Source organism: Solanum lycopersicum, chromosome 7 (genome assembly GCF_036512215.1).
Source record: "Solanum lycopersicum chromosome 7, SLM_r2.1".
In the NCBI taxonomy this organism is placed as follows: Eukaryota; Viridiplantae; Streptophyta; class Magnoliopsida; order Solanales; family Solanaceae; genus Solanum; species Solanum lycopersicum.
This window is the reverse complement of record NC_090806.1, coordinates 37,613,963-37,625,561: the sequence shown is the minus strand read 5'-3', so window position 1 is coordinate 37,625,561 and position 11,599 is coordinate 37,613,963. Positions and strand designations below refer to the sequence as shown.

Here is an 11,599-nt window from a genome sequence, read left to right as displayed (position 1 = left end):
AATTATCAATAAATCGATATTTACAATTATATTACCAACTGACCGCACAATGTGTAGTATAAAATAATAACCATATACTATTTCTCCTAATACTCCCTACCAAAGAGCTCCTAGCTATATTATAAGGGTAAAAACACCCAAAGGCAAACTAGGGATTAACCTCTTAAAAAAGTGTCGTGAAAAGAGGTCAGTTCCATTCCTGTTGTCCTAGAACACTATGATTGGTGCTTCAATAAAGTTGAACAACAAATGGTTCAGTCTGTTAACAAACTTTGAAATTCATTAATATACTTTTCAAGCCAAATCAAGAGTCACAAAAAGTAACCCTGATTTTCAACGCTAAGGACACCTGGAGGCTGAAGTACTAATATAACCTAGACAGCAATCAACATTCAGGTCTTGAGGGGGTTTGGACTCTATACTACCTGGTCACCACACTTGAAAAAATTGGTTGAACTAAAAATCTTACATGTTTTATTACAATAAAAAATTTAGATAACCAAGGCAAAAGGTCGGTCTGTAAAAACTGATTGCAAAATTATAGAAACAAAAATATAAACCGCTGATACAATCCCATAAAAAAACATGTTCATAATTACCCATGCCTAGACTTCTTCTAAGACGTAAGACTAGAATCATCTGCTGAATGACATGGCCGAATACAACTGCATGAGAAGCTGAAATCACCTGATCTGTGATGCCGAGCAAAGCAAACCAGAGGCATCAGCTCCAACAACTGCAAGATCACAAACAGTACAAAGCCCCCCTTGCTGAGACAGTACAAAATGAGTACCACAGTAAGGACAAGTGACATCCTTCTGACCCCGGTATATCGGGACATATGTTGCCCCACACACTGTAAAAGGATTTCTGAAATCATAATTCAACTGTGTAACATCTCGCATATTTTTCTCAGCTGCTTGCAGAACCTGGCGGGCTGTTCTGGCTTGGCTTTCATTGGTGGGATTGGTCTCCAAGAGTCTTCTAGCAAAGTTCGCTGCTGAGCTAAGATTTCCGGCCTTGTAGCAGATAGACATAGCATTCTGTAACGCCAGTCTCAAGTGAGGAAGCTGCAGATTACAGTGAGTGAAATAGGCTGCCAGTTCCTGCTGGCGAATAGGATTGTCTTTCAATTCCTTCCTCTTAAGCTCCATCTGCAAACCCAAAACATACTCTTTCACTATGACAATCAATTCCTTTACTTCATCCACTTCTCGTCTCGACTCAATCACAATCAGAGGAATGGTGTGAAGGATGCTCAGGAATAGTCTAAGTGCATCAGAAAATTTTCCACCAGTAGTCGCTTTATAAGAAGCTTTAAGTTTTTCCTCCAACTGAGCAAAACTGAATATAAGAGCAGGTGGACCTCGAACATTAGGACTAGCTGACTCACTCCAACCTCTCTCAATTGCCACGGAGATGACCGGCGCCGAGGAAAAGGCAAGCAGATGAGTGTGGCTACCCACATGAAGATCAATAAACAGTGATTTTAAAGGAGAGAAGTTCCTAATCCCTAGTTGTCTACTCAACAACCGCATAGCAGTATCAAAATTTCCAGCAGCTGCATGTTCAGCAGCTAGAGATGATTTTTGGACCCAAATCTGGCTGACAGGCATGCCAGGTGTTGGGGTGACAAACACAGAAGAACGAGCATTGGAAGTAGTCTTAGGTGTGTCTGCATCAGAAGGCAGATCCAGATCCTCAAGATCCCATCCTCCCTCCTCCTCATCATTTCCTTCTTGTCCTTCCTCATCACCAAGCACCATACTGATGTCCCCATTCTGTAGATTTTCCACCTCACCGATGTCCAATGACTCACCCCAGTCTGCATCCGTAGCCTCTTCATATTCGTCTTGTCCTCCCTTGCCTGCAATATCCAGACCACCTTCAAATATCCCTTTCGTTACCATCAGCAAAGGCCAGTCTCCACCACCCAAGATGGGAGTTGGGGGAAGCAACATTGAAGATTTCTTCCCCTTTGGCAATGATGGAACATTATCCCCCACTTCCTCCGCAAGACGCTCAGCGGTATCATTGAGCCCATGGACAGTAGCTGTGATGTACGCAAGGGGCAGATGACCAGCATTTTCCAAAATTTTAACACGCTCGCGGACATCACCGAGGTACAAGGCATCATGGAACTGACCCATTACTTCATTTTTGACCTCAGCAATTTTCATCATTTTAGATAACTTCTCCACATTTCCTGTTATTAGATATAGGAAAGAGAGCCTCTCAAAATTCTTTGTCTTTTGGTAGGCATATTCAACAATACCTGCATTGCCCTGCCTAAGGGCTTCCACGCCAAGCCTATACCAATGATCTTTTTCGTCAATCTTCTTAGCAGATTCAAGAGCTATCTCAATATTCCCACTTTCAAGTGCTAAGTTGAAACGAGTGCGCTCGTCCTTCACAAAATGAAGGGCAACTTCTGGAAAACCCTTCTGCTGCAAATATGAAATCATCGCCTGACCACAGAGCTCTGAGTTTCTGATCATACTCATAACTTGGTCATATCTCTTTCTAAGCAGACACAACTTGAATACATATTCAGTTGAATCAATAATAATAGGACGGTTTTTGCCATCTCTATCCAAGCAAAAGATAGCGTTCCCATATATTTTTGTAATGTAGACAGGAACATCTAGAGTTTTGACGATTCCACAATCCCCGTTGGGGAGACAGTACTTAATGTGGGTAAGTGTGGTATATATGAATACCCCATTGTCATCCCAGGCACCACTTTTGACACGAATTGTCTCATGAAGGGTGCAACGGTGCACAAGCTTCTTATCAGCTATAACTATGGAGTGCTTGCTAATCAAAGCGACACTTTCCATATCAGGTGACCAAACAACATACCTGATAAAAGAAGTCTGAAGATCTCCAAGAATAATTCTCTGCTGGAGATCAAAAATGACAACTCTATCCTCTGCCCTACATAGTAAGTTTCCAGTGCCAGCATAAAATATTGCATCAGTTGCCATAGGAAGAAGGCTTTTCTTGACAATTTCATTCTTGAGATTTTTTACCAGGACTTGATTAGTGCTCTTCTCAAGCACCGCAAACCTGTTTCGGGCAACGAACACAGCTGATCCTCCGGTTCCTCTTTTTGCATCTTGAACAGTATCACCCCTACCATGACTATCTTTGGGTACAATGTAAAGTTCATAGGAACCACCATCTGTGTCTGAACATATCAAGACAGCATTTTCCGTTGGACTATATGAAAGAGTTCGTGGACCTTGATTCACATTGTTTGAGCCGGGCCTTCTAATTGGTATCAACTGTGTGTCCTTCTGGGTTGAATACTCATATACACGGAGAAAGCGATCCTTTACATAAAATAAAGAATCACTGCTCACAGAAAATGCAGGCCGTTCTCTCTCCAACTTGAATACTATCATCCCACTGTCATGACCAGCTGCTAGAAGATTCATCTCTGGATGAGATGCAAGGATCCAAAATCTATCATGCTCCCTGCGGAATGTCTGAAGACCAGTCCTTTTTGTTGCATCCCACACTCGGATGCTCTTATCCTCTGAATTTGAAACAATAATATCTTGCCTTGGATGGAATAGAACGCATGAAACATTGTTCATGTGTCCTCTCAACGTGTCCACCTCCCAAGCTTTTGTATCTAGGAACAACAAGGCACACTAGCAATGAGAAAACACTTAAAATATAAGATTTATTTAACAAAATAAGCACTCTTTTACCCAGCAAGATTCTGCCCAAAAATTTTGTTGCCTAGAATAACAATAATAAGATGTCCATATTCTTTCTCAAAAAAAAAAACAATGAGATGTTCATAGTTCTACGAGCTGAAGCAGCAACTTTTATCCAGCGATTTGCTTCAACGTGGAAAACTCATTCTGAATTAAAGTATGATCCTTCCAAGGTGGAACTATCTTTTGCCTCATTATCAATAGCAAATAACTGAACTGCAGTATTAACGCAAATCAGCTCACATAGAAAAAGAAGAAATATGCAAGTTTCTGTAGAATCTATGTCAAAGGAAGACAGATTATGGATTCAATGGGTGCTTTGCTACTACAATAGAAATGGGTTAGTTTTGGGACATGCAAGGTTCCTGGATAATTCCAAAAATCGTCAAGGCAAAGTGGTATCTGGAGGACTTAGGAATCAGTGAAAGAGACTTAATATAATTGGACAGGTTTTCCATCAGGAAACTGCATACAAGCTTCAAAGGTAATATTCCTAAAAGACCAGGGAGGAAACCTATCTGTAATAACCAAGGAGCTTCTAAAGTCTACTCATCTTAAATATTGCAGCTCATGGTAAAACAAATACAAGGCACAAACTGGCTTCATGGGGTGTTATCACAGATCAAACTTGTCCGTCGTGCAATAGAGAAAATGAGACCAACAATCACCTATTCTTTGAATGTGACTTTTCAGCTGAGGTTTGGGGGAAGATCTTACAGTAGCAGGGGGTAGCCAGACAAATTTTCAACTGGAAGGCATAAATGGTTTGAGTACAGGAGCATATGAAAGCCAAAAATGCAATGCTGAAGTCTCTTGAGTGGCAACGGCAGGGAGTGTCTATTCAATTTGGAAGGGAAGGAATCCAGAATATTTCAGAGGAAACTCTCAAAGTATAATTAGACAAGCTACCCAGGAAGTGGTCTGTAGATGCCAAGGAAGCCAAAGTTAGCTGGAACGTAAAAAGAATTGAATTATTACCCTTAGAAAATTTTGATACATAGTACAGTTAATTGTTGTCGAAGATGGATAGAGTAGCTATTGAAGCTGGTGCATGTGACAAGCTTTAGTGTATATTGTGTTTTAGTCAGATTGTAAATATTTCCTTTGGTAAAATAAAAAGTTTCAGCAAGCAATCCAAAGCAAGGTTTAGACCCACCCACCCCAAAAACAGGGGAAAGAGATGAAGAAGATAAAACTTTTTTGTGGTAATCTCATCAGATGTCCACAGTATAGAGAAATGTAGTTACAACATTTATAAACTATCCCTAGGGAAATGACCATGTCAGATTGCTGAGATAACAAACAACTCTATAGATTAAGTAGATCCTACTGGACAAGATTTCTGATTATAAGCGTAAAGAAAGACATAAGATACTCCCCTTATTTCTAAGGGCCAAGTCAACAACACAAACGCTTGTCTTACGGCTAGACTGATCTATAACTGAAAATATATAAATAGCACGAAATTTGAAAGGTATATTTTCATCAAATCTCCTTGATTTGGTGTTCTAGGTTAAACAGGATATGCAAACGACTGTGTGAGAAGCAAGTAAAGATGTTCATATGCCTGCTAAAGTTAGCAATAAAATAGATGTACTGCGAAGGAACTCTTTATGGTAAGGAATGAAGATAAGAAGAAGTATCAGCTGGGAGGACCTGTGAGTGAACAAGAAAGCAGGTCTAAGTATCAGGAATATGAAAAGGCATAATTAAAGCCTGATGATGAAATGGTTGTGGAAATTTGCTACTGAAGAAGGAATGTTGTGGAAAGAGGCCATTCTTGCGAAGTATGGTATGGAAGATGATTGGAACACTAAGAATGTCACAACACCCTATGGATGTTCATTCTGGACAGCTATTAGGAATCTATGGTCAATGACGCAGATCAGAACCAAGGTGAGGATCGGAAATGGGCAGAAAACCGCCTTTTGCCATGAAAAGTGGGCAGGGCTTTTAACAATGAAGCAACAACATCTGGAGCTATACACTTTAAGTCGGCAACAACATGAATGGACTGGAAAACAATGGAATCTATCTCTAAGGAGATATCTGAATGATTGGGAGATCAAAAGAAAAACAGAATTCCATAACACAGCAGCAACAGTCGAAAATCTGCATGAAGAAGTAGACAGCTAAGATGGAACAAAAATAGCAACGGAACTTTATCTCCAAATTTGCATACAAGGAGCTAAATGTAGAAGTGGTGAAGGAAAGTGATTGGCCTTGGAAGATGATATAGAAGCAACAAATTCCCTATAAAGTTCACTGTTTCATCTGGCTTTTGGCCAAAGAAGCAGTGGTAACTCATGAAAATCTGAACAAAAGAGGTCACCAATAGCCACTGGGTGTATTTTACATGGGGAACAAGCTGAGACAGTCAATCATCTTTTATTGCATTGCAAACGGATAAGCCAGCTTTGGAGGATGTTCATCCGTTCGAAGGGGATGAGGTGGGTGAAACTTGGAAGTATTGCAGATGTTCTAAGAAGCTGGAATATGTATGGTAATGTGAGCAAGAAGGAAGAAAGATGGAAGATTGTCCAGCATGTATTTGACGGTCAATTTGGATTGAGAGGAACGAGAGGTGCTTTGAGGGGACTCAGAACAGCATTCAGAATCTTAAAATGAATTGTTTATTCCTTTTTTGTTTTAGGTGTGAGCAAAAACTATTAGCTCAAACAGAAGCTATTTGTGATGTTTTAGATTTTTTGTAAGCCAAAAAATTGATTTAAAAGTTGTAAGTGGTAATACTTTGAACGGAAACTACACTTTGATAGTAGTATACCTGTTGATACGTAGAAGTAAAGTTGCCATTCTCAAAAAAAAGTACATCAGGAATTTCAGGAGCATACCATTCATCCGCCAAATTTTCACTTGGCGATCATCTGCACCAGAAACTATAAGGGGGAGTGTAGGATGAAATGATGCCCAGTTAACCCCTCTATCATGACCCTCCAAGACATACTTCACCACAGCATCCACTCCACCAAAGAAGTCAGTATTCATCTGACTCAACCGCAAGAGATCATCAGCAGGAGAAATGGTTTTCTTTCTTAGGGCACCAATATCCCAGACACGAACAGTCTGATCCAAGGAAGCAGAGACAACCAAGTCCTCTTTGGGATGAAATGACGCACACATTACATAATGATTGTGGCCAGTCAAGACAGAAATACAAGTACGAGACTGCCAGTTCCATATTCGAATAGTCTGGTCATCACTTGCACTAACAATCCATGGATATTCGTGGTGAAATTGAACAGTTCGGATATAATCAAGATGTCCAAGCAGGGTAAACAAGCACCTATGCAGCTTGTAGTTCCAAACCTTAATTTTGTAATCATCTCCTGTAGTAACAAGAATTTACATACACAAAGAAACAGTCCATAGTCAGATTTGCATCATGCATACATATGGTCACATATACTCTTAAGATAAGCTACTACTAAGCAAAGAAAACAAAGCATTTAATATATGGACTGTAAAAAAGGTGCCTTGACAGTTTCAAAATTAAGAAAACATGAAGGAACTACTCAGTAAATTTTCCAGGATCATGCCAAGTAAACAAATATATCTTCCCAAAAGTATGTCAATTGGAAACTATAATTGAGACTTCCGATAATGTGCCATATAAGCCTTTTCACAAAGACAATGGAATATTAGTAATATGCTCTGACTCATTAATAAGCTCAACAATGAACAAAAAATAAATAAGAAGAAACACTAAATTATCTACAATTCATAACACAATCAGCACATCTCTGATAAACTATTGCAAATAGAATGATTACAGGAAAAAAAGCATAGTTGTTCTTCAAAACCTTCAGGCATACAGAGAAATAAAGGAAAATCACAGCAAGTGCAACAATTACGGAGAGCCAAAAAGGTCTAACGGGAAAAGGAGATCCTAGTCCCAAAATTATTGGTTATGCTTTCAGTATTGATCTCTGTAGCTCAACTAACACATTTAACTTTCAATAAATCCAAATGTGCAACTGTGCACCACTTGCACGTATTGACTGGAACTATCATTCAGAAGATAAAATAGCAGAAGTAACTTCATATATTCATAGATCACACATGTACTCATACATATACATCAGAAGATCAATATTCCATCAGGCCGTGTTGCAAATAGCATTTTAGCCCCTGAAAATTTCTTTGCATGTTCTGGTCCCTCCATTATCAACATAATAGATTAAACCTTCAATTAAACCAACTCTTACATTACAGAAGATAAAAAAGTATATGTATTTCCTCAATTCACATATCAAATATACTCATCCACGTGCATTGGTAGATCCACACTCCATCACACATTCACACTGTGATGCAAATAGCAATTCTCTGAATTATGTTTAATTCTGGTTTTAGTCCTGGTAGTATTTAACTTAGCATATTTACCCTTCAATTGAATCAATTGATTGATTACGGTCCAATCACACGTACAAACTGGAACCATCATTCATTTTATCTTTTACCTTTTATAAGGGATTCAGGAGACTTTTGACAAAGCAGAATGATAAACTAATAAAAGTACCCTTCTCAATTAACAAATCACATACTCTTCCACATAAACCAGTAGATTCATAATCCAATCTCAATTCTCATCCATATACGCTAGCACATATAAAATCATATTTTAATGCAAATAGCATTTCAGGCTTGAATTATTGTTTTATCTGGACTTGAGTCGAGGGTCTATAGAGAACAGCCTCTCTACCTTACACAGGATAGGGTTAAGTCTATAGGCCCCATGGTCCCCAGACCCCACTTGGATTCACACTAGATATGTTGTTGTTGTTGTCATTCATGTATTTTTCAACTTAGCATATTTCACCTTCAATAAAACCAAATATGCCATTATGGATCACAAATATAAGTTTGAGGTATCCCATAGAAGAAAAACTAGCAAAAGCACTTGTTATCTTTCTAAAATCATGGATCACAAACAAGCTGGTCCACATACATAAGTAGATCCGCACACCATAGAACTAATGCAAATAGCCTTTAGTTGCTGCATTAAGTTTTTGTTCCAGTTTTCACCATGCCTGTGCTCAAGTTAGCTCATTCAGCCTCATAAACTAGGTATCCCATTCAGAAGCGTGGATCACATACATTTATCAAGATACATCAATAGATCCAGATTCCATGAGATTGTGATGCAAGCAACATTTTACTGCCGGTCTGGTTTAGCCACTTAGAGTACACCTCAGTTAAAAGAAATGTGCAGGTAGAGTTGAATCACATTTAACTAAAAAAAGAAAAGCAATTTGTAAATTCATGGAATCACCAGATCCACAGTGTTATGATATAGGAAATTAAAAAAGAGGAAGGAAGGAACCTCCAGAAACAAACAGAGGCTGAGATTTGTGGAAATGGACACCGCGAACAGGGCCATCGTGCTCATCAAATCGATCAATGAGAGTTCCCATACGGTAATCCCATAGCTGAATAACCCCACTATGAAGACTGGCTAAGATCCATGGCCTTTGTGTGTGAAAACTCAAACCTTTCACTCTATTACTCTTGGTCTCAAACTTGGTCAGCATCTTAACAATTCCGTATCTATCTATGAACACACAACAGTGAGAGAGAGAGAGAGAGAGAGAGTAGAGTGTAAAGACTTAGAATTTGATTGAAATCCGAAACCCTAAATGATTGAGAGATGAAATTGGAATTGGAATCAGATCTGAGATGAAATGTGCATTTTTCCTTGAAGATTTTAGCAAGGTGCAATGCAAGAGCTGCCGCTGGTGGATCTACTTGTTCATACGTAGTAATTGATGAGTTTTAATATTAAGACCCTTTTTTAGAAAAAAGGAAGACTCTTTTATTTGCTAATATATTTCCGCAGTATAATATCCGTGTTTCGTGTGATCATAAAAACTTATAAAATATTTAAATAGTAATAATATTGAACATACATAACATCTTGCAATGATATGATTAGAAGAATGCATTTGTTTTTTATCCGTCGTAAATGATATTCATCTTTAAATTAATATTGATTATATTTTTGAAAAAATCAAGAGATTTTAGAAATAGATATCTTGATATGGTATTCTTTAAGATATGCTAGATGAGAATTTTATCAACTAAATATTTATAAAAAATAAAATTTTTAAAATAATTACTCCTATCTCATTTTAACTTTTGTTTTAACTTGAGAAAATTTACCCAAAATAATTATCATCACTTTATTGACTTTATTAATTTTCTTAATGTATATCAAAAAATAAAAAGGAGAGTTATAATGAGCCGAAAAGAGCAACTACTACACATATTTACTCAATTATCATTAAATTAGAAAAAAAAACTTTCAAGTTTTACTTTTTGAAAGGAGACATTCTAAACAACCCAAAATCAATATGTATTAAACTTTTGCTCTACATGTCATAACTTTCCATATTTTTTTAATAAAAGAATTTGTCTTATTGTTTTTTAATTTTCCACTCTAGGTGGGCACACATTTTATTTTAGAAATACAAATAAAAAGGGAGGAAATAGTCTCTTTCACATACCTTATATAGTCTCTCTCACACACAGACACAATATAGCATCTCAACAAAACACAATGTTCAAATCATTCAATTATTATTTTTGTAATCTTCAAAAATTCACATATAAAAGGTTCATAAAATAACATTTAAGTTCATGTCTTCTTATTAACGTGAAACTAAGATAGTAATTTTTTATCGAATGGTCAAGTTACATGCACGTGCATCCTTTAACCATTTTGATGAGATGACATTCGAGTGATCTTCATAAATAACATTTCATATTTTTCTATTATAGCCAAGCGTATAACTTGTATATGCTATATGTTTAAGTGACCTTAACTTTTGCAAAGGTGGCTTCGTTTTTGTGACACCCGCGTTTTTAGTGGGTTTCGCTCCGGTCACTTTTGCGACATTGGAGGGGAGTTTGGCCTACCATTTTAGGGTTTAAGACCTATTTTACAATTTATCTGAGTTTTGAAGCTTTGGGGTTACATTTGAACTAGATTTTTGAGGAAAATCTTTTGGGTAACGATTCTTAACTTTAAATCTTCATTTACCTATTGTTATTATGGATTTATGTGTTCAAATCAAGTTTTGAAATGAGAAATTTGAGGTTACCTTAAAGAACCCAAGAAATTAGTAAAATGGTGATTTTGATCCTTTTTTTGAATTGGTTTTCTTTAATGAGTTCCTAAATCCTCGAGTAACATTTTCAAGTATTAAATTTCAGAGTCAAATATTATTTTGTGTTAATTGATCCACTTTTTAAAAGAATTGATGTAGGTATTGTTGTTCCAAGATAATGATGGTGAATACTTGATTAATATAGATTATTTGACTTTGGAAGTGATTCGAAAGGGGAAGAATCAATTGTTGGAGTGATTAATTGGTTGATTTGAGGCAAGTGATCTCTTCAACCCCATATTCTAGTAGAATTTTAGTACTTCTGGTTGTTGCTTGTTTGTCGAAAGTAATGGGGATGAGGTGAAGGTTTTGAATTTTCCTCTTGATACATCTAAATGAATAAAAAGGGGTTGAAATGAAAAATACTATGTATTAAACATGATGATGTCTTATTGTGACCCTTGTTGATTGATTGAGGAAATACTTGAAAACATGAATATGGACCTGAATTTTATGAATATTTTCTTTTTCGTGTGTTGTGTGCATTCATTGTGAACATCGTGATGAGATATGTGATGATTTATGATGCTGAGATCTTTGTTGGCGAATATTGTGATGTCTAGGTCTTTACAGGTGAGTGTTATGATGCTGTGTTTGCCAACAAGTGTTGTGATGACGAGGTCAATTTCAGCTAGTGACTTTATATAAAGCTGATGGAAAATGGTTTTGACTAATGATATTGTT

General features: G+C 37.2%; 1 protein-coding gene across 1 annotated transcript; it reads right to left on the bottom strand.

Moving 5' to 3' along the window:
- Positions 1-438: 438 nt before the first annotated feature.
- LOC101264027 (coatomer subunit alpha-1-like) lies at positions 439-9,627 on the bottom strand. Its single transcript, XM_004243095.5, has 3 exons — positions 9,073-9,627; positions 6,581-7,075; positions 439-3,640 (listed from the first exon to the last, which is right to left on the bottom strand). Exons 1-3 carry the CDS (start codon positions 9,278-9,280, stop codon positions 684-686), a joined length of 3,660 nt encoding a protein of 1,219 aa, XP_004243143.1. The 5' UTR covers positions 9,281-9,627; the 3' UTR covers positions 439-683.
- Positions 9,628-11,599: the final 1,972 nt, after the last annotated feature.